The 27,413-nt window shown below is 56.8% G+C and overlaps 2 protein-coding genes across 6 annotated transcripts in view; one reads left to right on the forward strand and one right to left on the reverse strand.

Annotated features, from left to right (window-relative positions):
* Positions 1-18,237, forward strand: part of GNG7 (G protein subunit gamma 7) — a 39,738-nt gene extending 21,501 nt beyond the window's left edge. The window contains exons 1-3 of one of the 4 annotated variants that reach the window (XM_081945884.1): positions 11,201-11,589; positions 15,175-15,294; positions 16,182-18,237. In XM_081945884.1, coding sequence (XP_081802010.1) covers positions 11,398-11,589; positions 15,175-15,294; positions 16,182-16,307 — 438 coding nt within the window. In that variant the 5' untranslated portion in view covers positions 11,201-11,397 and the 3' untranslated portion in view covers positions 16,308-18,237. Of the gene's footprint in view, positions 1-11,200; positions 11,590-11,629; positions 12,446-14,601; positions 14,730-15,174; positions 15,295-16,181 lie in introns of those variants that run through there. The other 3 variants (XM_081945887.1, XM_081945886.1, XM_081945885.1) reach the window with 3 other exon arrangements.
* On the reverse strand, positions 12,456-14,565 carry LOC309388490 (uncharacterized protein). Of its 2 annotated transcripts, none has more exons than XM_081945864.1 (4): positions 14,179-14,565; positions 13,575-13,713; positions 13,319-13,377; positions 12,456-12,992 (listed from the first exon to the last, which is right to left on the reverse strand). In XM_081945864.1, the coding sequence occupies exons 1-4, from the start codon at positions 14,533-14,535 to the stop codon at positions 12,636-12,638; spliced, it is 912 nt and encodes a 303-aa protein (XP_081801990.1). In that variant the 5' UTR covers positions 14,536-14,565; the 3' UTR covers positions 12,456-12,635. The 2 variants fall into 2 exon arrangements, with proteins under 2 accessions (XP_081801990.1, XP_081801991.1); XM_081945865.1 differs by having other exon boundaries at positions 13,319-13,374; positions 14,179-14,562.
* Positions 18,238-27,413: the final 9,176 nt, after the last annotated feature.

Consider the following 27,413-nt stretch of genomic DNA (forward strand, 5'->3'; position numbering starts at 1 on the left):
AAAAGTCAGGGGAGAATCACCCGAGGAGGAAGGCTGGCAGAGGAGGAGGAGGAAGCTTGGCCAAGGCTAGGAGGCAGAAGGTCCCATTCCAGCCTCAGCGGGGAGACCCTGTGGACGGTGGGCCCTGCACGGCTCCTGCCCCCTTGGTCCCCCAGGCTTGGAAATCGCTGCCGCCGCCTGGGATCTCCCCCACCCCAGAGAAATAGTGTTCCAGTGCTCGCCCCCCCCCCCCTCCGGCCACAAATGGTGACGTCTCGGTAGTAAGCGAGGCCCTGTGGGATACCGGCAGGATGGGTCCCTCACCCGGGGATGCATAGCTGGTTCCGCAGAGGGTTGTTGGGCTTGTTTTGGGCCAGGAGGGCTGAAGGGGAGCCCCAGCCTGGCCCCCTGTGTGAATTTCTTAGCCTCTCAGAAGGGGAAACACCCCCACCCCCACCCCAGGACCCTGGAACCCATGCCTGGCACAGGCCATCAGTTGCCAGGCTCTGGGAGGGCTTGCTCTGCCCTTTGGCCTCTGCCAAGGGAGGGGTGGGGGTGGGGAGAGCCTCTGAGCAAGGGGTCTGAGGGTCTCCTGCCCGCTTGCTCCTCTCGCCCTGCCCCGCTCCAGCCTGACTGCTTTTCCCACCTGGGCTGGAAAGGGGGGCTTGGGCACGTGGCAGGGAGCCTGCTGGGGTTGGCACGACCTTGGTGAGGGCAAGTGGCAGGCCGAGCCCCTTGTGCCTGGCAGAGTCCTTCGAGCAAGAGGGGGGCCCATTCGCTTCACCACAGCCGAGGCCACGCCTTAGCCGGCTGCCACCTCTTGCCCCCCCCCTGCTGTCACTTGGCGGCAGGTGGGCATCTGGTGGGGGGGGGAGGTCCTCAGTCCTGCTGCATCTTCTTTGACAGGAAAGCCGCAATTCAAAATAAAAATGGGGGGTCTCAAGGGGGGGGGCTGAGTTGGGATGTCAGGACTGCAGAGGGTTTTCTCCTCCCCCCCCCCAGGGTGGAGAAGGGAGGGGTGAGGTCTAATTATGGGGTGTGTTTTTTGCAAAAAGAAAAGAAAAGAGGGGGGCAGAATCTGTCAGATGAATTTGAGGGGTGAGAGTCTGGCCAGGGGCTCATTTCCCAGAGTGGGCCTGCCCAGTATTGTGCTTCTCCCTTGCAAAGGCTGTGGATGATGGGAATTGTAGGCCAGCCCTCCCAGAAAAGGTGGCTCTGACATAGCCTCTCGGCTTCTCCCCTCTTCCCCTCCCTCCAACAGGGCTTCCCCCCAAAATATGGAGGGGAAGCAAGGGGGGGGGCAGATTTCCTTGGTGCCAGGCTGGTGTGTCCCCGTCCCCCCCCCAGTCACGGCTGGCCTGGGCAACCTGGTTGGCGTGGGGGGTCCTGCAGTTGTGCTGCATCCCCCTCATCTGGGGCGGGGAGCATGGGGGATGACTGTCCTGGACAGGAGAGGCCTTTGCTTGCCTGGTTTGTAGCTTAATTTCTCTGCTGTGCCTCTTCAGCCAGGTGGCTGCCCCCCCCCCCCCCCATTTCCCTTCTCCCAGCCCAGAGCTGGGAGTGTCCGTGGAAAAGCCCATGGGGGGATCCCTGCAGCAGCCCAGCCTGGCCAGAGATGCCCTGCAGGACCACCTCCGATTCACGTGAGGTGCGGCTAGGGGCCTCGGTCGGATAGTTCGGCTTGCAAAGACCCTGAGGGAATGGGGGGGGGGGGTGGCGGCAAGGGAGGCCGGGTGTGGAGGGGGGTCCTGCCTGCTGAAGGGTATGTGGGTGAAGCAGGGGGGCTGCCGAGGGGGAGGGGAAGGGAACCTTAGAGGCATTCTATCCTGGGCAGGGGACAAGAGGTGTGAATCCCCTTTCCCTGAGCCGTGGCACAGGCCCATTCCAGGAGAACCATGTCCCCATGAGCCATGATGCCCCCAGCAGGCCCTCGCGTCCTGGGTGGGAAGCCCCTGGCCATCAGGAGGAGGGGCCATTGGTCCTTTCCTGGCCAGCCAGAGGAAGAGGGGAGGCTCTGCCGTGGCAGTCCTTGGCAGAGGCTGCGGGCAAAGGCCACAGGAGGTGCCCTGGGGCTCCGCTGGTTGGATTCGGCCCTGTGGCACCCCTTCCGGCCTTGACCCAGGCACGCTAGGCAGGCTGGACCGCTGCCTCCTTCCAGGAGCTGCTGACCGGTTGGAGACATAAGGCCAGCAAAAGGCTGGGTCGCTCCTGGCAGCCCTGGCCGAGTCCTTCCAAAGGAGGAGCTGGGCAGTGGATGCCCTTGGGCAGCACCAGGTCCTGCTGCTCCTGGCCAGAGAGGCTCTCTGCACAGCTGCCGTAGGAGGGGGGGCAATTGGAAAAGCAGCTTCCAGATGTTTGTGTGCAGCAGCAACCGAGCCCTCTGACTGACCCCTCGGGAGGTGTCTGTTGAGCGGCCTCGGTGTGGCCAGGCGGAGTCTTCCCAGGCGTGAAAGGCCGGTCGGTCGCAGGACAAAGCAGCTTCTCTCTCTGCTCTGCCAGAAGGCCGGGCCCAGGCGGTGGGTGCTCGGCTGCCGGCGGGTTGAGTTTTTGCACCTGACTCGGAAAACGGCCGGTTTGTTGGTCTTGCTGTGGACGGCTGCTCTCTTTCCCATCTGCCAGGGAAGGGCCCTCGTGCCTCTCTGCGGACGGGACGGGGCCCGGGCTGGGGGAGGAAACCTGGCCCCAGAGGACGGGTGGGGCCTGAGGGGTCCAAGGGGCAGAGGACCTGAGGGGGTGGGGGGGTATCGGGGAGCTGTCTGCCCCTGGAGACCTTTTAGGGTGGCTGAACCCAGAGGGCGACCTTGGGCAACAGAGGGGAGGATCCAGTGGTGGGTTGCCAATGTTTGTACTACTGGTTCGGGGACGCTCCTGCACGCACTCATGGGCGCTAGCAACGCTTCCGCACAGGGGCAGTTGCATCTGGACAGGAGGGCGGAGGCTCCCACTGCCGCTAAAACAGGTTCGCCCGATCCGGGCCAAACCAGGAGCAACCCACCTCTGGGAGGATCTGGAGGAGAACCCCTGGCAAGGCATCCCCTCCACCTGGCGCCTGGCAGAGGGGCCCTGCAGAATGCCAGGCAGAAGGAGCAACTTTCCTGGTGGCACCTCCAGGGCACAGAAAGGCTCTGAGCCGGGCCAGGGGGCTGCTTGGGCTGTCAAATCATGGCTGGCTCCTCCTGCTCTCTCCCCCCCCCCCCCGTGAAGAGCGCCAGCCCTCCACTTACCATCTCCAGTACAGTCTGTCCCCACGCAGCCATGAAAGGGTGAGCCGGCTGCTGTCTGGCACTTGGCAGAGGGCCTCTCCCTCCCGGCTTGGCTCAGAGGTGCCCATGGCTGTCCTCGGCTGCCGGCTGCAGCTTTCCTTGCATAAGGGAGAGGGGAGGGGGGGTCCCAACGGCTACCTCCCCAGGAGGTTGGCTCTGGAAGCGGTTTCTGCCGGCCTCGGTTGGGAGGGTGCTGTGTCCATTGCGGCCTCATTTGCCCCCTTTGGAGCCTTTCCAGGAAGCAGAGGCTTCCCTGGGGGAAGGCGGGAGGGGATCCCCACCCCCAACTCTGGTCAAGGAGGATCAAGAGCAAACAGTCCAAGGCAGCCCTGGATTCCCTCTGGCTCTTGGGCTTCGGCTCTCCAGTCGACCATTGAGCTCGGACTCCATTGAGGGAGACCTCGCTCCACAGGCCCCCCTCCTCCCTTTTGGCTGTGGGTGGGGGGGGCAAAGCTCTGTAGCAAGGAACCGCTTCTTCTCCCAAGGCCCAGAGGCTCCTGCAGCTGGGGGGACCCATGCCCCCCCCCCTGAGGCAGGGCCCTCCTTGGGCCCTCAGGGAATCCGTCCTTACTCGGAACTCCCCTCCCCAAGAGGATCTGTCCCCCCTGCCACTCACTTAGCTCCCCCCCACACACACGAGGAGGCCTCCCTTGGCCCTCCCACCTCCTTGGCATGAAATGGGGACTGAGGCCGAGAGTTTGGAGGGAGGGAGAGGGACCCTCCCCTGCTTGTCGCTGTGACTTGTGGGGCAGCCATGGGGCCCTTTGTTGAGATCCGTGGCCAGAAGCGTTTTGCTGAACCCACTTTGATCCTGGTCTGTGTTAGGAATAAAGCTTTGTGTGTGAGGGTGGGTGGGGGGTGACTAGGTGTGTCTGGGCTGGCCTCTAAATGCCCCCTTTTTCTCGGAAGATGCCCCCCGTGACCCCGTGGTTGGATGGGTGCCAGGGCCTGTCTGCACACAGACCACTTCCTGGGCAGGGGTGGCCCTGGGCAGAGGGAGGGGGAGGGGGCCCCTTTCCTTCAGCCAGCTCTGCAGGAGAGGCCCCAGGATTCTCACATGAAGCCCCCCCCCCCCCCCCCGGCCATCCTGTTCATCCAAGAGGGGTTGAGTGCGTTGTGACAGAAACCTCCCCATCAGGCACCCAGGAAAGCCTCCCCTTTTCTTTGAACTGGGGTGTGTGTGTGTGGGGGGGGGGTAAGGTTTCCATGAGCACAGCAAGATTTTGAGGAAGCTGGAAAAAGTGACTCAGGCCGGCCGAGCGGTTCTGCTTAGGGAAGGAGGAGCAGCCTCGGGGGCCGAAGGGGGGGAAGAGCCTCGGAAGCTGCAGGCACCCCGGAGGGACCCGGACGGGCAAGTGGCCCCAGGCCCTCTTGCCCAAGTCCATCCTGTCGCTTCTGGTAGGGAGGGAGCCTTGCCCCCCCCCCCCCCCCTGCAGAATGACCGGCCGGAGCTGGAAACCAGCAATCGCCCAATTCCCCCAGTTCTGAAAAGAGAGCAGGGCTCCAAGGGAGACGTTCATGCTTGAACACATCCCCCCCCCCGTCCCATTCCCCCCCCCCCCCGCAGCATGGATGCAGGCTTGAGTCAGCAGGGGCAAGGGGCCATCTGTGGGTCCAGAGGAAGGAAAGAGGGGGGAGTGCCCCCTCCTTCCTTTGCTGCCACGGAGGAGTTTCCGGGCACAAGGGGGCAGCAGTCCCTTATGTTCACTGGGTGGCCTGGGGTCGGTCCCTAACCCCAGTCTAGACTGCCTGGCAGAGGTGGTTCCCCCTGCTGCTCCGGGGGGCTGTGCTGGGGCGGGGGGACTTTCCAGGTTCCTCCCTAAACAGATCCTTGGGAAGGGGCTGGTGTGGAGGGCCTGGCACCTCAAATACTCTGGGTACTGGCATCGCCTCCCCTGGGGTGTTTTCCCTGTTTGCCAGCCCAGAGGATGGCTCCATTGTCCCCTGCCAGCCGGAGAGGGCCGGGCAGCTTAAGCAGCCTAGCGGAGGCCCTGGGGTGTCCTCTTGTCCTTGACCCTGGCATGGTCCCTGCTGCCCTTCCATGGCGGCAGAGGCCAAGGGGTGAAGCCAGCCATTTGCCCAGGCGAGGCCCCGAGAGAGGGACAGCCTCACTTTGGCTGGCCCTCTGGGATTGGGGCTCTTCCCAGGGTGGGGTGAGGTGTCACCCCTGTTCGCCTAGCAGCTCAGGCAGGCAGAGTGAGGCTGTTCTTCTTCCCTAGGAGGGGGCCTCTCCTGGGGACTTCCCCTGTGCCCCAGAGGGAGGGGATGGACAGGGGGCAGGGGGAGGGAGGGGCTGCCATACCTGGCTTTGAGGCTCCAGAGCTGGCCATCCGAGGCAGCGCCCTCCTCTTCTCCCCTGACCTACACAGCCTGCAGGGAATCCACTGTCCTTGGGGGGCCGGAAGGCTTTGAACTCCGGAAACAGCTCAGAAATCCCCCCTTGGCCTCCCTCTGGTGCCCCCTCCCCTCTTGACCCAGGCCTCCTGGCTCAAAGCGGGGACGGGGGACGGGGGACATGTTGTGCCTGCCAGTTGCCGTGGCTTTGTGGGTGTGATCCTTATTTGGAACCCAAAATACCCTCTGATTCAGCCTGGTGGTTGGAGGGCTGCAGCCGAGCCTTTACTTTGTGCCTTTGGGGGGGTTTTTTGGGGGGAGCTCTGTGGCTTATGCACCCACAAGGCCCCCTCCGCCCCACAGCCTGGTCTGCTTCCTGCGTCTGCTGTGCCCGAGGTTGGTTGAGCTCAGGAGCAGCTTCTCTGGGCCAGCAGCTATTTCAGGCCGTCCTTTCCTCCGACGGCCTCCCTGACCGCCGTCCTGGGTGGCTGCCCTGCCTCTTGGACGGCCGACAGTGGCCGTCTGGAGATCTTGGAGCCTGGCCTGTTGCTGAGGCTCAGGTGGGCCCGGCTGCTGCTGCTGCTGCTAGGGAGGCCAAGGGCCGGAGACAGCCGGGGCCTCCTGGGCAGAGTCTGGGCCCTGCCAGGTGATGGGAAGGGGGTAGCGCCACGCCGAGACCTCTGCCCCCAGAGAGGCTCTCAGGGCCAGGAATTTGGAGTGGAAGCCCAGAGACCCTGCTTAGGCAGGCAGGCAGGAGGAGCCGGGCTGGGCATTGGGTGAAGTTAACAAGCGCAATTAACTCCCCCCCCCCCCCCACGGAGACAGACCAGCCCCTCGGCAGAGGCCAAAGCGGAGAGTCTGTCAGAAGGGGGGGGGGGCTCCCAACTAATCCCCCCCCCATGAGCAGCTGAGTGAGAGAAAAAAGAAAGGCAGCATCCCAGAGGCAGCTGAGCCCCTCCAGCCTGTGGCACCATGGGTGGGCAGCCACCTACCCTCCTGACCGCTCGGCCACAGCCTGCAACTCTTTGGGCAACGTCCCTGCCCCCCACCATCTCCGCAGCCTTGCCGAGGGGCTTTGGGGGCCTCTCCTGCCCAAGGTGGGGGAGCTTCTGGCTGCTCAGCATCCCCTCCAAGCCCTGCTCCCTCCCCACACGGGGACGGTGGCCTCCCAGAGCTACAGGAACACGCAGAATGACAGGGAAATCAGTAAGAACGGAAGATCTGGGAAATACTTCGTTACTTTGCTTCCTATTACGATGTCATAAAAGGGTTGGGGCTGGAGAGAAGCCAAATAAACGAATGTGTCACGAGGGGCCGTGTGGACTTCCACTCGCACTTGGCGGCTTCTGACGCAGGGAACGGGGGGGGGGAGGCTCATCCCGTCTGCAGTCGCGTGGCTTCTTTTCCTAAAAGGAGCTTTTGGCTCTGCTGACGTCACAGGTTGGACTTACGGCCCTGCTGGCTTCTCGGCTGCTTTCGGAGTTTGGTGCCTCCTGGTGCAAACATGCAGAGGCCCCCACATCCCTCAGAGTCCAGCAGCTTCTGCTTGTATTTGCTGAGCAGATTAAAGACACCCTAAGGTTGTTGTCCACAGCCCCCCCCATTGTCCAACCGGGGAGGGGGAGGAACACGAGTATTGGGGTGGGGAGGAAATGCAGGACAGAGACAGGATTGCTGGCATGCAGGGGCTTGGCATCCTCTAGAGAAAGTGGGGGCCCCATTCACGGAGCTCTGCCCCTCCCCCCTCTCCTTCCCTCCTTCCTTCTTCCCTTCCCTTCCCTCTCCACTCTCCCTCCTTCCCTGCCTGTGTCTGGGCCTTCTGTTCAGCTGCCCCTCGGACAGGCCGTGGGGTGGGAGGGTAGCCCCTTCTGGGCTCAGCTGTGTTTCCACTGGATTGCCCTCTCCCTCTCAGGGGACGGATCCCACCCCCCTCCCCATGGGCTGCCAGGATAGTCCTCCAGCATGACACTTAGAAGCTGGGCAGTCACTGGAAACCTCGTGCCCCCCCCTTACCTCCACCACCCCGGTGCAGCCTCTGCTCTTCCTGGGAAGGGAGGCGACCTGATTCTCGCACCCAGGAGCTGAGCCAGGCGTCCTCCAGGCAGGGCTGCTGTTCCTGGGAAAGCAGGCGCTGGCACCACTACAGCCAGCCGTGTGGAAGGCCAGCCTATCAGCCAAGGCCCTTTCCCTCTCACATCACCCCCCTCCTTGCTAAAACACCCCCACATCTGTGCCTGGAGCAAGGCTGCTTCTGCTGGCAGGGACTGGGGTGTAGGAAGATGGGAGGGGGGAGATCCCCAAGTGTTCTCCCGGAGAGGCTACTGGTCAGTGGGGTGGGGGAGGACGTCTGAAGCACCTGGGCCTCTCCCCTCCTGGCTTTTCCCGGTCAGGGGACAGAGCAGGGAAGGCCGCCCTTTGCCCCACCCTAACTCTCTCAGCCAGCCGCCGGGCACCCCCAGGATGCCAACTCCTTCTGGCAAAGAGAGGCGTCTGCTGGCTTTGGGGAAGGGGAGCGAAGGGGCAGGGAGCCCCCCTTTGCCCTGGATGTGTTGGGTCCTTTGCCCAGCAAAGCTGCATTCGAACGTGGGACTGTGGCACAGGACTGATCAGCCAGATGCCCCGGCAGCCTGCCTGCCTCCCTGGTGTCGTCTCAGCCCGGGAGGGTTTGGGGAAGCTGCTGTTCCGCAGGTGCTCAGGTGTCACTCAGTGAAAAATAAAAGGTGGACTCCAGATTGGTCTTAAGAAGCCAAATGCCTCCATTCAGCTGAGGGCCTGATCAGGGCCGAGGGGTCAGCCTGGGCGCCCTGGGAAGGTGCCACCTTTCGGTCCACGTGAGGCTGCTTGCCCAGGGCTGCCCAGGAGACGTTCCCCAGGGACGCCAAAGAGACTTCCGTGACAAAGCCGGCAGCTCAGCCTCCCACCGGGCTTCCTCTGCAGTGGGGGGGGGGGCAGATGAGACGGGCTGTGGTCATTTTTCGGCTGCATGGGGAGGACGCCGGGAGAGGCAGGGAACCTAGACAGACACACGGCAGGCTGGGATTCCCACTCCCTCCGCCTGGCTCTTTGGGTGAAAAGGCCAGCAGGCAAATGGCACGGGGGAAGGCAGAGAGCTGCCCTGCAGCATCCAGGGGCCGCGTGAACTGAAATGGGGCATGGAAGCAGAGAAGCACCTGGGGAGAAAGGAAGATCACTGGGGTCCGGCAGGTGGGCCTCCCCAGAGAGGGGCTGTTCAAGCGGGGAACGCCCCTCCTTCATAGGCACTGCCTGCTGGTCGCCTGGCAGAGATCCAGAATAAGCTCTTGAAGATGCCCCAAAGTCCCAAGCATTGGCGCACGGCAGGCGGGCAGGCAGGCCAGGGGCCCTTCTGAGCCATTGCAGGCTCTGGAGTTTATTATTTATTATTTATTTATTATTAGCGTTTATATACCGCCCCCTCTCCCGAAAGGGACTCGTTTAGCTTGGCTGCTGGTCACTTCTAGCCCTGGAATCTGTGCAGCTCTCTGCACACGGTCAGGAGCCAAAGCGGCTGTCTGCGGCCAGCTTCCCTGAAGTGTCCTCCATCCACCTGCTCCTCTGGGTCGCTTGGAGAGCAGCAAAGTCCCCCGGCTGTGCCCATGCCCTCGGCCTCCCTCTCAGCCAAGGGGGGAAGCCGGGAAATGGGCTTCAGACCACAACGGGGGGGGGGGTGGGGTGTCGGCTGCTGTGGTGCCAAAGCAGGAAGTCCACATGGAGGAAACTGCCCTGTTCAGCTTCCCCCTTCCTCTGGCTGCCCCCCTGGCCCTGCAGGGCACCTTCAGCTGTGAGAACATCCAGGAGCCCCCCCTCCCTTCCGGGGCTCTCAGCCGGGCCTCCCTGCCTGGGGCCAGATCCTGATGGGGCAGACAGGAGCCCTGCTACTCTTGGCTGCCATGAGTGCCGCCTCATCTCTGGGCAGCTGCAACCTGCAGCATTGCCAGGCCTGAAGGGCTCAAGGAAGGGGGTGCTAGCAGCAACAGCTGGGCGGAGGCTGGAATTGGGGCTGGGGATGGAGATCAGAAGCTGCTCAAGAGGCTGTGGCAATGATTGACACAATCTGTTGGGGAGGCGGGAGGAAGAGAAGGAAGCAACTTGGCAGCAAAAGCTCCTTTCCCTTTGAAAGTCCCAAGTGGAGTCTGGGTGCAAAGCTTTGCCCCTCCTCCTAGTCCCTGGAGGAGGCCTAGAAGACCTCCAAGGTCCCCTTTTATTACTCTGGTATTCCTGGGCTCCCCCCAGAGGGAGGGGCTGCTTGGAAGCAAACCCGCCCTCCCCATTGTTGCAGGTGGGGGCCACGGGCGGGAGCATCACAGGCCCAGCTCCAGAGCTTGCAACCTTCCTGGGTTGGGCCAGAAACCCAGCAGTCTGTGCTCACCTCCTGGGAGCCCCCTCCTCAACAAGCAATCGGTCAAGGGGACCCTCAGGTGGTAGGGACCCTTCAGGCCAAAGCAGGTTGGTTACCCTGCCTCGAGGGTTGAGATACAGCCCCTGGGAGGCAATTGGGGGGGGGGTCCTCTCGTGGAAAGTGGCATCCAAGGGAAGCCCGCTCAGCCCCCCTCTGGCAGGCAGCCCCCCTTTGCAACATTAGACTGCCGAGTCTTTTGGGGGGAGGAGCAGCGCCTCTCTGGGGAGGGGGGGGCGCCCTGGGAAAGAGTGGCTGACTAGGCACCCCCATTTCTGCCTCTGCCAGCTGCTGGCGCCCAGTTCAGCAATTTCGCCCCTAAGGCTGCAATTAGCCTGCAAGGAAAGCAGCCCTGCCTCCCCGTGAGAAAATGCTGCGCTTATCTCAGTGGGTTTCTTTTATGTTTTCAGTCAGTGATACGTCTTCCAACAGCCGTTAAAAAACAGATTAATTTAGGTATTAAATTAGCTGGCACAGTAGCTGGGTTTAATCCTCAAGTTTTGACTTGATTGTTCCTTGGCAGCAAAATGCGTTGCCGTTCGGCGGGGAAGATGAAGTTAGACTCTGCTGTGCCCTGGAGGCTCACCGTCTAGGGAATCTCTCCCTCCCCGACCGGCGCAGGCAGAGGCGGCGAGGGCTGCCCGGGCTGCCTCTGAGCAGGCCGGACTTGGCAGGCCAGCCATAGCGTCCGGGGGAGCCGTGGAGGGGACTCCGCGCGCCTCTGAAGCGGCTGCCGGCGCTGCGTCTCTCCCCGTCTGCGCCGAGAGCTCGCCAGCCGCGCACGTGCCCAGGGGCCAGGTTGGAAGCCGGCCCGCTGCGTGCAACCGCTTGAAATGCTGGCTGGCGTCGGCCGGCTTGTGAGAGAGCAGCGCCGGTGGCTGTGGCAGCGTTTCCCAGGAGGGCTCGGGAGGGAGTCCGGAATTCCGGGGGTTGCCTCCTCTTCCCCCGCTGCTGAACCCGTCTGGCTGCGGCTCCCGGGCGAGGGATTGGAGGAGCCTCTCGGCCTTTGGCAAGGAGCTCCCGGGAGTGGCTCTTCCATTTACGGCCTCTTTTGTGCCATGTCAGGCCGAAGGAGTGCCAGATCTGCCGCCAAGGCAAAGGCGGAGGGGCAGCGATCGCCTGGAGGGCAACGTGAAGGCTCAGGAGGAGCTGGGCAAGCTGGAACGAGGGGCGGAGAGGATGGGGGGAGGGGTGAATCACAAGCTGAACCTGAGCCAAGGGTGCCAAGCTGCTTCAAAAGATGCCAGGACCATCCTGGACAGCAGCTGGGACATCCAGGGTTATCGATCTCCTCTAGTCTAGCGGCCACCAACTGGTGGTCCGTGGATCTCTGGTGGTCCATGAGAAAAATTATTTGCATTTTTTATATTGCACTAAATCAGGGCTCCTCAAACTACGCCCCCTGGGATGGATACGTGCAATGGACGCTTGTGTTGCTGCAGAGTGGGTGGCCCCCGGGGGCTCCGAGGGCGGATCCCACCTTGGAGGTGGCCAGCAAGCAAAATGTGGCGCAAGAGCCCCTCGGCTGGCATGAGTGGATCAGGAAGGGTGCGCATCTTCCCTGCCCCCGCCGCTGTGTTGGCTGACCTCTATAGACAGGTAGGAGGCAGAGGCCCTGCCAAGGGGCTCCTATGGCTGCTGTGCCTTGCGGGGAGACCCGGTGGGGTCTCCTTGCTCTGCCCTCTGAGAGCTCCAGCTGTTGGCACCGCTGTTTCCCCGCCAGTTGGGGAGATGGCAGCGTAGCGCCTCCCAGGCAGGGGGGGGCGGGAGGCGGCGACAAGCAGGAGGCAGAGGTTGGTGGGCAGGCGCCCACCCACACCTGCTCCAGGAGGGAAGGCAGGTGCTGCGCCATCTGGCTCAGCCATCCGGGTGGAGGAGGGTACCACAGCAGGTGGGATGAAGTCAGGTGGGACGTGCACTATCAACAAGGGCCGGAAGTAGCTCCCGCAAGACCCCGCAAGCAATGAGGCCAGTAGCAAGGAGTGCCTGCTGGGATCACCCAACAGGGAGCTGCAGGAGAGGGACGAAAGGGCCGTATGTGGCTCAGGAGCCATGGGTTGCCGACACCTGGCCTCTACCATTCTAACCAGATGGCTGTGCAGTCTCTCTTTAAAAGCCTCCAGTGAGGGAGCCGCCACAACCTCTGGAGGGAAGCTGTTCCACTGGTTAGTTTTCTCATTGTTAGGGAGTTTCTCCTTAGTTCTAGGTTGCTTCTGTCCTTGACTTCTTTGCTTGTCTCCTGCCTCCAGGTGCTTTGACCCCTCCTCTTTCTGGAAGCCCCTCAAGTATTGGAAGGCTGCTATCCTGCCTCCCCTGAGCCTTTTCTCTAGACCAGCCATTCCTGCATCTGTTCATCATTTTAGCCTCCAGTCCCTCAATCCTCCCTGCTGGCAGTCGGGAGCCGGGAAGGCCAGCTTCTCTCTGCTGCAGCCCAGAGTCAGGGAAAACAGCCCAGGTGGTTGCTCTCTTGCCAAATATTATACCTTTATTGAAAAACATCCCTGAGTGCTTAAAATGCTGTTAAAACCGCCCAGCCTTCCACCTCCCCCCCCCCGCCTCCTTCCATGACGGGCTGCCAGCCACTGGGGGTCTGCTGGGGTTCCCTGTTGCGTGGCACTGCAGGCTGACCAAGGGCCCCGTGGAGCTCAGGCGTTCTCTGGAGCTGCTGCCCCCTCAGCTTCCTTCTTGCCTTTGGCCACCGCCTTCTTTCCAGCCTTGGGGCCCCCGGCCTTGGGGGCTCCGGCCTTGGAGCCCCCGGACCGGCTCTTGCCTTGGCTGCCCTTTGCCGCCTTGACTCGCTCGCCCACGGGGGGCTCAGCCTCGTCTTCCGCTCCTGACTTGGGGCGAGCTTTGCCCTTGGTGACTGTCTTGGCTTCTCCCTTGGAGGGGGCCTTTGCCAGTTTGACTTGGAGGGTCTTGGGGGGCCTGGGCTTCTTGGGAGCCTTTCCTTCGGCTGCTGTTTTCTCCTTCGGCTTCCGCTTCACGGGCTCTGCAGCCAGGACCTGCAGGGAGACGGACGTGCTGGGCCTTGGACTAGTCTGGGGGGCAGCCCCGAATCTCTTGGCTCAATGGGGGCACATACAGGGGCCCCCAGCAGGCACCATCAGAGACGCTGCCCTGAATCAGCTGGCCAGAGGCAGAGCCCCAGAAGGGGCCACTGGAAAAGCTGGGAGGGGGCTGCAACCCTTGGACTTTGGGGGAGTCACTCTCGCCTGCCAGAGGCCAACCTCCCTCCCCAGGACTTGGGGGACAAGGGAAGGGCTGAGCTCCCCCCACAGCTTGGGGCTGTCTGCATAACGCCCCCCCCCGCCCCTCCGGGAGGACCTACCAGCTCAGATTCAGCCTTGGCTTTCTTGTTGGGGGCTTTGTCCTTGCCCTCGGCATCTGCTGGGAGAAGCAGGATGACCACCTCCTCCTCCACTGGGCAGAAGCTGCAGCCGGGGCCTCACCGGGTGAAGAACAGCTGCCCTCTTGCCAGACCCATCAGTGCAGCTTCTGGCAGTGACGCTGTGGGTCCCCCACCCTCCGTGCCCCCCAGTGCCATCTCCCAAGGCAGCTGGTGCATGAGGAGGGGGCACCCTTACCTTTGCCTTTGGGGTTCCCGGCCCTCGCCTTGCCCTCCGCCGCAGCCGCCTTCTTCTTCTCCGGTTTTGGGGGTGGGCCTTCCCCCTGGGCAGGCTGGGCCCTCTTTGTCTTCCCCTTCTTTGGCTTTAGGGCTGCCAACTGCAAGGTCAGGGGGCAAAGGGAACAATGCCAAGGGGGGCACTCAGGGGGCCTCCAAAGCCTCAGCTGTCGCAGGCCGGACTGCCAGGCCCAAGCAGGAATGGCTGGCATCTCCCACAGGACCAACACTCCCTCAGCCCCAGTGGCACAGGGATGGCACAGGCAAGGGCCTGGCAAGGCTGCTCATTAGCGAGCAGGAAGGGGGGTGGGAGGAGGTTCCCTCTAGGGTCGTCCCCCCCAAGAAGCCAGGGGGGGGCATCCAGGGACGGGGCTCCGAGAGGGGCTGGGAGCCATGTGAGGCTTGGGCAGAAAAGCCGCTTGCCCGCCCGGGTCCAGGGGGCGGGGCCATCAGGCGCCCTAGAGAACAGGCCTGACCCCCACGCTGCTTGTGGGCTCCAGGGGGCGAGCAAGGGGAGGGGTCTCGTGCAGGCGGCAAGCCCTTCCGACAACGGAGCCCTCCCTCACCTTGAACCTGCCGGTGGCGCCCTGGGCGGAGGAGTTGAGGGGCCGCACCAGGTAGCCCTTCTCCAGCCCCTTCAGCAGCGCCTTGCGCAGGTAGTACTTGAGGCGGACGGGGTCGACGCCGGGGTAGTTGTGGCGGATGTAGCGCTTGATGGCGGCGGTGGAGGAGCCCTTGCGCTCGTTCAGCGCCCCGACGGCCTCGGTGACCATGGTCAGCGTGGGCGGGTAGTGGCCCTTGGAGAAGCGGGCTGCCCCCGAGGCCGCCAAAGAGAGCCGGCTGGAGGGAGGCGGGGAGCGGACTGCCGCGGGGCTGGACAGGGAGGGTGCGTCCCGCTCGCCCAGCGGCCTCTTACCCGCCATCTCCGGCCTCGTCCCGCTCGGCCGACGCTCTCCGCGGGAGGGGCCGCGCCTGGGCCCGCTTTATGGCGGAGGGGGGGGAGGAGGAAGGCGGCCGCGGGTCCCCTGCCGGCCAGGAGGCGATTGGCCGGCCGGAGGGCTGCAGGTGGCGCCCCGGGATCCGCTAACAAGCGCCCGGCCTCCCTGCCCTCCAACGGGTGAGGCCTGCGGGCCAGGGACTTGCAAGCAAGCAAGCGGCCGAGGGAGCCCCCTGGAGGTGGGACCCAGGCCCAGAGGGCGGCGGCGGCGGCCCCTCCAACCCTGCGCCCTTGGGAAGGAGGGATGGAGGGGGGGGCTTCTCATGGAGTCCCGCCTTTCTCTGCCCTTCGCCAGGGCCTTCCCTGCCTTGCTCCCAATCCCATTCCCCGCTTGCTTTCTTCAGATAGTCTGCCTCTGCCTGAGGAGGTTCCTCATCTTCACCTGGTGGAGATTGTGTCCCTCATGCAGCTGCAGAAGGAGCCGAGATGATCCGGGGCTGCACTTGCAGGCGGCGCCTGTCTCCAAAGGGAGGGGGGAATTCTGCTCTCTGCCACCCCTGGAGGGGGGCAGAACAGGGCAGGAGCCAAGTGTCCCTTTCTCTAGTGTTTCTCTCCCCGCATCCAGGTGCTGGTGGACGACGACCCCCCCCTTCCATGGCAGAAGATGTCGGCCACTAACAACATCGCCCAGGCCAGGAAGCTGGTAGAACAGCTGCGGATCGAGGCCGGAATGGAGAGGATCAAGGTGGGCTCTGGGGAGGCAGCCCGGGGGGTGGGGGAGCGGGCAAAGAGGAGTGGCAGGTGCCCTGGTAATTGGGGAGTGGGACAGAGAGAAGGCAATCTCGGGCTCAAGGTTGACTTGTGGGGTCCTGGTGGTCTGAGCAGCCTGCAAGCAGAGGGCCTCCCCAGAGAGCACCAAGGGCCCCAGAGTGGGGGAGGGTCTCTGGGCCCTCAGCACAAGGCGGGGACGTTGCACCCACCCACTGAAGAGGGAGAGCTCCTCTTAGCGCAGAAGCCTGCATGCCTCGGTTGTTGCTTGGCCCAAGAATGCCTCTGTGCATGCTCAGAGGCTATGAGAAGCCAGCCTAAGTCTGGCCCCAGAGGGTTAAGGGGCAGGGGGGGAAAGAGAGAGGTTTTGTTCTTGTAATCCAGAGCCTGGTCCTTGGAAGAGTTTCAGTGCCATTATTCCCTGTGGGTCCCTGTGTATGTCTCCTCACCCCCCCGGGGGGGGGGGCTGTCTGGTCTGGCCCACTTCTCTGGAGGTGAGGAGGGTCTCTTGAGGAGCAGGGAGGGAAACCGTGCAAGAGAGGAGAGTCGGCCCCCGACTCCCCCCCCATCAGAACATCAGCTCCAGAATGGGGGGAGGTGTTGGGGGATGCGGGTGCAAGTTGGAAATGAGAATTAGTGGGATCCTTGAACCTGGTGGCTTCTGCCTTCTGGGGGGGGAGGGGGCGGTATTCAGCTGACATTTGGATTCCCCCACAGAGCAGGCTCAGCCCCCCCCTCCCCCCCAATGCCTGAGCCCTGCAGTGATCGTTCGTCCTCTCCCGCTTCCTCTATTTGGGCTAAAATTGGCTCTGGCAAGCAGGGCCGGCAGAGGCCAGCTGGTGACGTGGCTGCTTCCCTCCCCAGGTCTCCAAGGCCTCCCTGGAGCTGATGAATTACTGCGAGCAACAAGCCAGGAACGACCCCCTGCTGGTTGGTGTCCCCACCTCGGAGAACCCCTTCAAGGACAAGAAGCCCTGCACCCTCCTATAGCCAGGCGCAGCCCCCCCCCGCCCCCCCCACCCGCCTCCGGCCCTTCTCTCCAGCCAGGCCAGGGGTGGGGGGGGAGGAAGCAGGCCTCACCCTGCCTGCCTGTCCCATCGGCAGATGAGTGGATTCTGAGCCCAGGGGTCGGGAGGGCCTGGGATGCTGGAGCTGTCCTGGGAGGGGAGCCCATAGGAAGCTGGTCTGTCCAGCACTGAGGATGCCCCTCCGGTGGAGACCTGGACCGGGTCAGGAGGCGCTTCCTACAGCTGCCCGTGTCCCAGATTGTTGAGGAGGGGGCTTCCCAAGCAGAAACGCCTTCTCTTTCCCACAGTCTTCTCCTTTGGGTGCTCTCCATGATCCCCACCCCCTCCCCGATTGTCACATAGAGCTTCCCCCTCCCTCCCTCCCTCCCTCCCCAGTGCCCCCTGCCCCTTGGGCTCCCCAGGGACATTTGCAGGCAGTGCTTCCTCCAGGACAGGCGGGGTGAGGGGTTCTCCTGTGGATGTCCTGAGAAGCCAGGAGGCCACTTTGCTCAGGAAAGAGGAGGTCATCTGAGGGGCCGGGACACACCCCACATCCCCCGTCAAGCAACCCAGCCCCTACTTGTGCCAAAGCTGGGGGGGGGGACGACGACGGTGTCCTGGCTGGTTGCACCAAATCCTGACTCTTCCCCGAAAAAGGAACCATGCAGGACAAAAAGCAGGACAGAGGCCGGAGTTCCCTGGGCAGTCCTGCGGATGCCAGCAGGTTGGATGTGGGAATAGGAGTGCGGGAGGGGGGCCGAGGCGGGGGGGGGGGCTGTGCCAGCTCCTTTAGCGGAGAGTCTGCTGCCCAGAATGAGCTCCTCCCTCAAGGACTGAGAAACTCCTCTTCTCCCGGCTGGGGAAGCTTGGTGGAGGGGGGTAGAATGGGATTGGCAAACGCCCCCAGCTCCTCCCAGTGCAAAGCCAGAGAAGCTGTGGGGCTGCCAGGGCCCCTTTCCCCTTGGCCAGAAACAGTGAGTGGGGCATCTCCAGGGACCCCCGGCCAGCAGGGCTCCCCGCCCCCGCTCTCCTGGAAGGCTCAGACAATTTTGGACCTTTTGTGCCAAAATCGCACCTGATGCCCCCCCACCCCAAGTGCGTGCCAAAGCAGACCCCCCCCTCCCATCACTGCAAAAGGAGGCGGAGCATCTGCTCTCCGAAGGTCTCTTTCTGGTAAAGCTGAGAACGTTTGGCCGTAAAGTGTTGCTTACACCTAAAGTCTTTGTAAAATTATACATAAAAAATTGTTACATAAGATTTTGAAAAGTACAGCACACACAAAAAGCCACACAAAAATCTAAAAGACATCAACAACAAAAAGTCTGCAACTTTATGAGGCCCTAAACTTGTTTTATGCCTAAATCCGGCACTGGGCAGTTTCCCCCCCCACACACACACACACACTTTGCATTTCCTTCCCCTGTCGATCGGCTGGGCCTTCCCTGCTTTCAGCTCTGCCTCTTCCGTGGATATGCGGGGCTCCCTCTGTCTCTGCCCTTGAACCCAGGGCCGCCCTCCTCTCCTCTCCTCTCTGGGAACCTAGGCCTTTTACACAGAGAGAGAGAGAGAGCGGGGGGGGGGCATTCCCCTCCTTGTGTCAAACTCTCTCAAGCGGTTTGTTTTTCAATTCTCCAAAGTGACAAACGGATTGATTCAGTTTTTCAAAAGAGCTGAGCCGCCTTCTTGTTCTTCTTTGCCAAACTCTTCCTGTTGCCAAAAAAGAGGGGGGTTTATGGGAGGGGGGGAGGCTGTGTCTGGTCATCTTTTCTTGCTAATTCCTGCCACTCCCTTTTGTAATCGGTTCCTCTCCCTTCTGCCCGGGACTGACTTTCTTGCTAGTACTCAACATGTGCTGAGGTTCTTCTTTTAAAAAAGTGAATTGATAACTCTTAAAAATAAAGCCTCACTTTTGCTGGAAAGTCTGTTTTTTCTCCACTTGGGAAGGCAGCTCTCCTTAGTCGCTGCGCAGCGCACGGGGGGGTGGGGGTGGGGGGCTGCCTCTGCAATGCTAAGAAGGATCAGAGCAAAGGGGGGGAGGGGGGGTTTCGTCCAGCATCACCTGTTGGGCTCCTCAGTTCCTCTGAAGGGCCTCCAAGGTGCCATTCATGGGTAGGCACTGCGCACCAGAGCTCATGCCAGGAGACCCCGCCCACCTCTGCCAGGGCAGAATACCTTGAGGAGTAGTCGAGAAAAGCAGACCCTCTTTGACCCCCAGGGAAGCCTCAGGTGGCGGCCTGTCCTAAAGGAAGGGGTCAGCCTCTTCAGGGCAAGACAAATGGGACATGAATACCAGCCCCGAGGGGGGGGGGTTGCAATTCTTGGAACCAGCCTGTGTGTGTAAGTGCACCTGGGGAGGGGGAGGTCCCCAGGATGACCTTGGTCTGCACTGGGGGCCATCCTGCAAGAACAGAGCACAGAGAGGTGGGGTAGCATCCGCCTGGCTGCCCTCTCAGCCCAGGGTGGGCGAGGGAGAGGAGGGAAGGCCGCCTATGGGGGGGGGGAGAGAGAGAGAGAGAGCTCCGGAACTTCTGCAGGCCGCTGCTGACATGGGGCTCTCTGGGGGCATCTGGGCCCAACACTTCCTCTCCAAAGGCCTGTGGGGGGGGGAGCAAAGTGACCACCCTCGCTGCCCTCTTCCCTCCTGTCTCTCATCTCATCCAGGGCAGAGCCTGGGCCAAGGGGAGCCAGGGCAGAGGGAGCTTGTGGGCTGCCAGCCCCTGTCTGGCAGCCCATGAGCCCTGGAGCCAAATCCTCGCTGGCGCTCTGTGGCCGCCTAGCCAGCTGCCCACCGACGGTGCCCTCCACACCTTGCCTGCGGCCTTCGGCTGTCCTCGCTCCAGCTGGATGCCACCGGCCGCCATTCCCGGCCCCTCCCTGGGCGAGCGGCGGTAGCGCCAGCCAGCCGGGGCAGCAGCAGAAAGTAATTATAGCTCTTGGGGAGCTAAAAATAGTGGTGGAGGAACAAGGGCTATTTATAGCGGTGTCTCTGAACTTTGTCCCGGAGGCATCCCGCAGCTTTGCCCAGGGCGGAGCAGGCAGGAAAGAGACGGCAGCAGCTTCCCTGGCAACCTCCGGAGCAAAGGAAGGAGAGCGTGGAGATGCCCAAATGCCTTGGCTCCTGCCCATGCCCGCCTCGGGCAGCTTCGTGCACTGTGGTGCCTGTGTGTGTGTGTGTGTGTGTGTGTCCCTCCTCTGAGGCAGCTTTGGGTGGCTGGGTGGGCAAGGGTGGCATTGCAACAGAGGCCTCTTCTGCAGCCGTAGCCCCTGAGACAGTCGCTCGGCCGGAGGGGCGAAGCTTTGTAGTCCTTCCTCAAGGCTTGCGGGGGGGGGGGAGATCTCCTTCAGAGCCCCCCCCCCTCTCTCTCCATGCTCCACCCAGGGGAGAATTGGGCTTTCTACCTCTGCACTCCAGCACAGCAGCCCAGGATGTAGAAGAGAGCCTCCCCCCTCTGAGAGCCGCCCCTTCCTTCCTTCCGACCTGGCAGGGACCAGCTGGGCTTCACCTGGCCCTCCTGTGCTGTTTGTTCCCCTGGCCCCCTCTCCAGGGAAGGGAGCAGAGCTCAGCCCCCCCCCCCGTACGGCCCCACCCTCTTCCGTGCGTTTCCTAGCAGGCCTGGCTGATGCCTGTGCTGGGGGCCCCTCCGCCATGGCTCACCTCACCTGACCACTGCTCCGTGGCTAGCACTCTTCTTCGCTCCTGATGCCGGCCTTTGGCCAAACTCCGGGCTCTTCCTTCTCCAAATGCCCCACTAATCAGGGCCTCTTCGTAATTCTTCCCAGAGTCTTCCTGGTATTTAGGAAATCAGGATTAAAATGCATTTGGCTGCTGCCCATTAAAAGGTAAGATGAGTTGGCGACATTTTGACAAATCCGCCTGGTTTTCAAGGTGCTTCTAACGGAGGCTGTCCACGGTCTTCTGCTTTGGGGGTTTAGAAAAACAAAATAATGGAAAAGCCCCAGGCCCAGATGGAATTCTACCAGCGGAATTCTACCAAACATTTGACGAAACCTTGTGCCTCCCACTATTAGAAGTTATGAAGTGATATCAGAGAACAGAATACCTAGTAAATCATGGTCAGAAGGAATACATTGCATTGCTACCTAAAGAGCAGACTGATCTAACCCAAACCAAGAACTATAGACTAATATCTTTATTAAATTCAGATTACAAGTTGTTTGCATCTATTTTAGCAGAGAGACTCAAAAAGTACCTAAATAGCTTTATCCACTCTGATCAAAATGTTTTTTTTACCAAAGATTTATTTATTTTATTTTATTTTTCAAAATTTATAGACCGCCCCCTCTCCCCGAAGGGACTCGGGGCGGTGTACAGGCATCTCATTAAAAAACAGGTACAAAAGATAGACATTCCCTTAAAGACATTCCCTTAAAAGCAAATTAAACCTAAATTCAACTGTACAGAATAATAAAAGTTAAAATCAACTAAAAAGCATACCCCTAAAAATTAAAAAATACAGACTTGAGGGACTAAAATTGGTATTAGGCCAGGCCGGCTAAATTGAACAGGTGGGTTTTAAGCTTCTTACGGAAGGAGCGGAGGTCGGTGGTAGTTCTGATATCCGGGGGGAGGTCATTCCAGAGGGTCGGGCCCATCACAGAGAAGGCCCTACTCCTGGGTGTCGCCCGCTGGCATTGCCTAGTGGACGGCACCCAGAGGAGTCCCTCCCTGTGAGAGCGAATCAGCCGAAGGAATGTGTGGTGCAGGATACGATCCCGCAAATAGCTAGGTCCTGTGCCATGGAGCGCTTTAAAGATGATAACCAACACCTTGAAACGCACCCGGAAAGCTACAGGTAGCCAGTGCAGCCCGCGTAGCAGATGTGTTACGTGGGAGTATCTAGTAGCTCCCACAATTGTCCGCGCGGCCACATTCTGAACCAGCTGCAGCCTTCGGGTGCATCTCAAGGGGAGCCCCATGTAGAGAGCATTACAGTAGTCCAGTCGGGACGTCACAAGCGCATGGGTGTCTGTGCAGAGGGCATTCCAGTCCAATAGGGGACGCAATTGGCGCACCAGGCGAACCTGGTGAAACGCCCCCCTTACCACGGCTGTCACATGGTCATCCATTGACAGCCGGGCATCCAGGAGGACGCCCAAATTGCGAACCCGATCCACGGGGGCCAGCTGTTCGCCCCCAATGGCCAGTGATGGACACAACTGGTTGAACCGGGGTGCCGGTAGCCACAGCCACTCCGTCTTGGACGGGTTGAGCTTGAGTCTGTTATTTCCCATCCAGATCCGTACGGCTTCCAGACATCGGAACATCACTTCGACGGCATCGCTGGGGTGGTCTGGGGTAGAGATGTACAGCTGAGTGTCATCAGCGTACAGGTGGTAATCTACCCCGAACCCACAAATGATCTCGCCCAGCGGCTTCATGTATGTGTTGAACAGGAGAGGCAAGAGGACCGATCCCTGCGGCACCCCACAAGTGAGCGGCCTCAGGCTCTACCTCTGCCCCCTTGTCAACACACATTGCGCCCGACCAGAGAGGTAGGAGGAGAACCACCGCAGAATGGTGCCCCTCACCCCCAACCCCTCCAGGCGACGCAGTAGGATACCATGGTCGATGGTATCGAAAGCCGCCGAGAGATCTAATAGGACCAAGATGGAGGAGCAACCCCCATCTCTGGCCCTCCAGAGATCATCCACCAGCACGACCAAAGCCGTCTCCATGCTGTGACCGGGCCGGAAGCCGGACTGGCACGGGTCCAGATAATCAATTTCCTCCAGGTGCCGTGGGAACTGTTGCGCCACCACACTCTCTACAACCTTAGCAAAAAAGGGAAGGTTGGAGACGGGATGGTAATTTGCTAACTTAGCTGGGTCCAGAGAAGGCTTCTTGAGTAGGGGTCTCACCACCACCTCTTTCAAGACGGCTGGCAAGAACCCCTCTCCCAGTGAAGCATTCACTAGTTCCTGGAGCCAGCCTCGTGTGACCTCCCAGGTTGCCAGTACAAGCCAGGAGGGACACGGGTCCAGTAAACATGTGGTGGCTCGCAGTCGTCCACGTAACCTGTCCATATCGTCGGAAGTAACAGAGTCAAACTCCTCCCAGGATGGCACCTCAAGACCCAGAGGCAAATTAAAGACAATATGAGAATGATTTTGAATACTTTGGAATACTATGAGGCTCATCCTGAAAAACAAATGGCTTTGATGTTTCTTGACGCACAGAAGGCTTTTGACAACGTGAATTGGCAATTCATGTTTTTACAATTGGAACAGATGAATTTTGGTAAGAAATTTATCCAAACCATACAAATGGTATATCATAAACAAACCGCAAAGATGATGGTAAATGGAGAATGGACAAGGTTGCCCATTATCACCGTTACTTTTTGTCTTAACATTAGAAGTCTTAAATAGAAAGATTAGAGAAGAAGAAGAAATAAAAGGAATGAAAATTAAAAAAGAATACAAGCTACAAGCGTTTGCAGATGATTTGGTTTTTATTCTTGAAGACCCATTAGAGACACCCAAATTGTTAGAAAGAATAGAGGAGTACGGAAAAGTAGCAGGCTTGAAAATGAAGACAAAACAAAGATTTTGACAAAGAACATATCATCAAGACGAAAGGAAGAGTTGGCAGAAGCGTTGCAGATTCAAACCACAAGTAAGGTTAAATATTTGGGGATATACTTATCAGCTAGATGTAGCACTCTCAAGGAGGACAATTATACTAGACTAAAACAACAAATTGTGACTGACTTGATGAAATGGGAAAACCTACAACTATCAATGATAGGAAGAATCTCTACAATTAAAATGAACATTTTACCCAGAATCCTATACCTGTTCCAGACAATTCCAATCAGATTGGGCAAGGACTTTTTTGAAGATCTAAATAAAATAGTCTTGAAGTTTTCTTGGCAAGGGAAAAAAGTAAGAATAAAACTTAAATTGTTACAAGATGCTAGAACAAGAGGAGGATTGGGCTTACCTGATTGAGAGTTATATTATCAAGCAACAAATCTGATGTGGATTAAGGAGTGAGTAACACTAAAAAACTCTAGATTATCGGACTAAAATCCATATGTGGCTGGAGAAAATGATACATAAACATATAGACTTAAAACCAGAACTCTTCTTATTGGGAATAATACCAGAAACATACAACAAGGACTTGAAATATCTGATTATAAATGTTTTAACAGCTGCTAGAATTGTATTTGCCAAAAATTGGAAAAATGATAAATTACCAACACAGGAGGAAATTATTCGGAAAATAATGGAATGTGCTGAAATGAGTAAATTTACATTTGAAATTAGAGAACTGGAGGATGAGCAATTTTATAGAGTATGGGATTTGTTTTACCAATGGTTAGATAAAAAAAACCTGGAAATGAAATTGTTTTCTTATGCAATAATAGAAAGTTATATTTACTGCTATGAAAGTTTATTTTATTTTATTTTTTATTATGAAATAGAGTACTTATCTACACAATATATGAAGAATAATAATGAACCTAATGTAAAGCTTATTGAAAAGAAAGAAATATTAATCGTAATTGAACATATGCTGTACAATGAAAGTGAGGTTTTTGGTTATATTGGAGGGAAAATCTATGATTGTATATGTAATCGAAAATACGGATGCAAAAACACTTGTAACCAAATGACATGCTGTATGTAATGGATGAAAATTTTTTAATGTTGTCTTTTATGTTTAAAAATTAAAAAAAATGTGGGGAAAAAATAATGAACCTAATGTATAAGAGTGGGATGATTTGAAATTCTAGGTATAACTGTAGGTAGTCATCATTCTATATACTATAAAGATTTCTGCTATACTAAATAGACTAATGATGATGTAATGAACAATGGATACATATATGAATTGAAATACTTAATGACTATATGGATTAATAATTAACAATGGAAAATTATATTTGGAGTTGCGGATGATTGATGACATTATGGTTAACTGAAAGTATAAATGTGCAATATGAATTAATGGGAATCTTTTGTTTTAATCTTTGTTTTTACTCTCTAGAGATAGGCGATATTATAATTCTATAAAGACTTATTGTTACCTAATGATAATTATGGATTCAAGGAAATAAGGGCTGTCACAAATGAAAGAATATTAATGGTAATTTGAACACATAATACTCAATGAAATATTTAGTTATGTTTAATGGATAATCAGTGATTTTATTTTTAATTGTAAAAACTGTTGCACAAAAACTTGTAACCAAACGAGATGCTTCATTAAATTAAGGGAAAGTTGTTTTTTCTCCTTGCTTTTGTTCTGTATGTGTTGTCTTGTTTTTTAAAGAAAATAAATAAATAAAAATTTATAAAAAATAAATAAAAAACTAGATTATTGAATTTAGAGGGTCATGATTTACTGTTGGGATGGCATGCTTTTTTATCGTATAAGAGAACGAAAGCACATGGTTATTTTAGAAGACATTATATAAGGATGGCCTTGTTATTAAATTGAGAAAAGATTAAAAGATTATACTACTTAAAAACTCCAGCCTGGATATCAACTATTGAAGCATTTTCATATCCAACAATATATAAAAAGGGAACAAACAGATATGTTGAAATATTGAATACAGAGGGTGAACTCAAACCTATTCAAGAGTTGAAACAAGAAGGAATAGAAATGAATTGGTATTCATATGTACAGATAAAATCTAGATATAATGAAGATAGAAAATCAAAAGGTCTTTACAATGAAATGACTGAGTTAGATAAAATTTTAACATGTACTGATGAAAAAGTAATTAAAAAACTATATGGATATTTATTAGAGGCTAAATTACAAGAGGAACAAGTGAAAGAAACTATGATAGCTTGGGGGAAAAACTTTGGGCATGGGATAGATTTATAGAAATGGCAGAAATTGTGGTCTCAAAATTATAAAATGACAATGTCAACTGCATATAGAGAAAATTTGTATAAGATGTTTTACAGGTGGCATCTACCCCCAACGAGAATTGCAAGAATGTCCAAGAATAAATCGGAAAAGTGTTGGAAATGTCATCAGATTCCGGGTTCTTAATACCACATGTGGTGGACTTGCATTGAAGCTAAAAGATACTGGACTAAAATTCACATGTGGTTGGAGAAAATGATACACAAACACATAGACCTTAAACCAGAGATTTTTTTTATTGGGAATCATACCAGAAACTTACAATAAAGACTTGAAATATGTGATTGTAAACGTTTTAACAGCAGCTAGAATTGTATTTGCAAAAAACTGGAAAAACGAAATGATACCAAAACAGGAGGAAGTTATTCGAAAGATAATGGAGTGTGCTGAAATGAGCAAATTGACATTTGAAATTAGAGAACAAGAAGATGAACAATTTTATAAGATTTTTGGATTTTTTTTTTATCCGTGGCTGGAAAAAAAACTGGAAATGAAAAATGTTTTACTTAGGTTTTAATTGAAGGAGAAAAGTGAGAATACAATAATGCTGTTAGACTAATAACGATACAATGTTTTAATTGAAGGAGAAAAGTGAGAATACAATAATGTTAAATAGACTAATAACGATACAATGAAAGACTGACATAAATATGAATTGAATAATTTAGATTTTTTTTGTTATAAAATGAAGGACAAGGATAATAATAAATTTATGAACATTTGATAGAGGATTGGTGATATAATGTATAACTCTAAGTGCATACTATAAAGATATCCTGTTGAAAATAGTGTTAGATATACAAATATAAACACTTGGTAAATTCTTTTATACTGTAAAAATATTTAGAATGAGATAATGACTACATAAAAGTATGTTGTTATTAAGCAGACAATCAAGAATGTAAGAGAATTAGGTTCATTGAAAAGAAAGAAATATTAATCGTAATTGAATATATGTTGTACAATGAAAGTGAGGTTTTTGGTTATATTAGATGGAAAATCTGTGATTGTATATGTAATCGAAAATACGGATGCAAAAACACTTGTAACCAAACGACATGCTGTATGTAATGGATGAAAAAATTTTAATGTTCTTTTTTATGTTTAAAAATAATAAAAAAAGAGGGGGAAAAAAGAGCTGGGCCCGAGGCCCGAGCGGCTCTCTCGCAGGGACTGCCTCCTCCTTCCCTTTGGGGCTGACTGGGCTGCGGGAAGCCAGGCTGCCCGCTGGACTTTGCTCAGGGCTCCTGGGGCATCCGGGAAATAGCTGTGCCGGTCCCAGGGGGCGTCACGGAGGGCTCGTCCTGCTTGCGCTTGTGCACACCTAGGGCGAGAGTGACCCAAAGAAGAAGCTTTTAGCTAACATTCATCATCTTAGAACAAACCAGACGTGTTTCTAATGCAAAACCACTAATTGTGCTTTGTGCAAGCAGGACGGTTGTGTTGATGGAGCGAGTAAGTTCCATTGATGGGTTTTTAGCTCGGCTCAAGGGGGGGAGGCAGGGGGCCGTGGTGCTCCATCCAGCTGGCAATGATCCCACATCATTGGGACCAACTCAGCTGCCTCCACCTGCTGGGCCGGCTACTGGCGGAATGGCGGGCACCGTCTTGCCCAAGCCAGCCGGAGGCCTCTCTGCAGAGGGAGGAGATGGCCTCGCCCGTCAGGTCAGCCGGGGACAAGTGCTGAATGCGTGCACCAGGCCAAAGCAATTTAAGGAAAGGGAGGCACCGGTCGCGTGAGGCTGAGCTGGCAGGTGCCCAAAGCTGAGCCGGCTGGGCCTGGGTGCGACCTGGGCACTGCCTCCGAGAGCATCATCCACAGCCAGGGTGGCCAAGAGGACACAGCGATGGGGAGGCGCAGGGCAGACCCAGGCAATGCCCCTGGCAACGTCAGAAAGGAAACACTCCCTCCCTTTTAGGCTTCTGCACTGGAGTTGCCAAAGCTCACCTCAATTTCCTCCTTGCACAGGAGACACACACACAGAGAGAGAGAGAGAGAGAGAGAGAGAGAGAGAGAGAGAGAGAGAGAGAGAGAGAGAGAGAGAGGCTGGGCTAGGGACAAACAGGGCACAAAGCAGTCATGGGGAGTAGGTGAAAATGCTGCAAATCCAGCTTGGCCGAAACCTGGCAGGCTTCTGAGTCAGCAACTGTGGGCAGAGAGGGCTGCGTGCGCCAGAG

The sequence above is a fragment of the Natrix helvetica genome (genome assembly GCF_964273705.1).
Source record: "Natrix helvetica genome assembly, chromosome: 1".
Taxonomy (NCBI): Eukaryota; Metazoa; Chordata; class Lepidosauria; order Squamata; family Natricidae; genus Natrix; species Natrix helvetica.

Coding starts and splice junctions, on each gene's coding strand:
- LOC309388490 (XM_081945864.1), bottom strand. CDS start 14,535: ATGGCGGGTAAGAGGCCGCTGGGCGAGCGGGACGCACCCTCCCTGTCC. Junction 13,378..13,574: donor CGGGAACCCCAAAGGCAAAG/GTAAGGGTGCCC, acceptor TGCTTCTCCCAG/CAGATGCCGAGGGCAAGGAC. Junction 12,993..13,318: donor CCAAGGCTGAATCTGAGCTG/GTAGGTCCTCCC, acceptor GTCTCCCTGCAG/GTCCTGGCTGCAGAGCCCGT.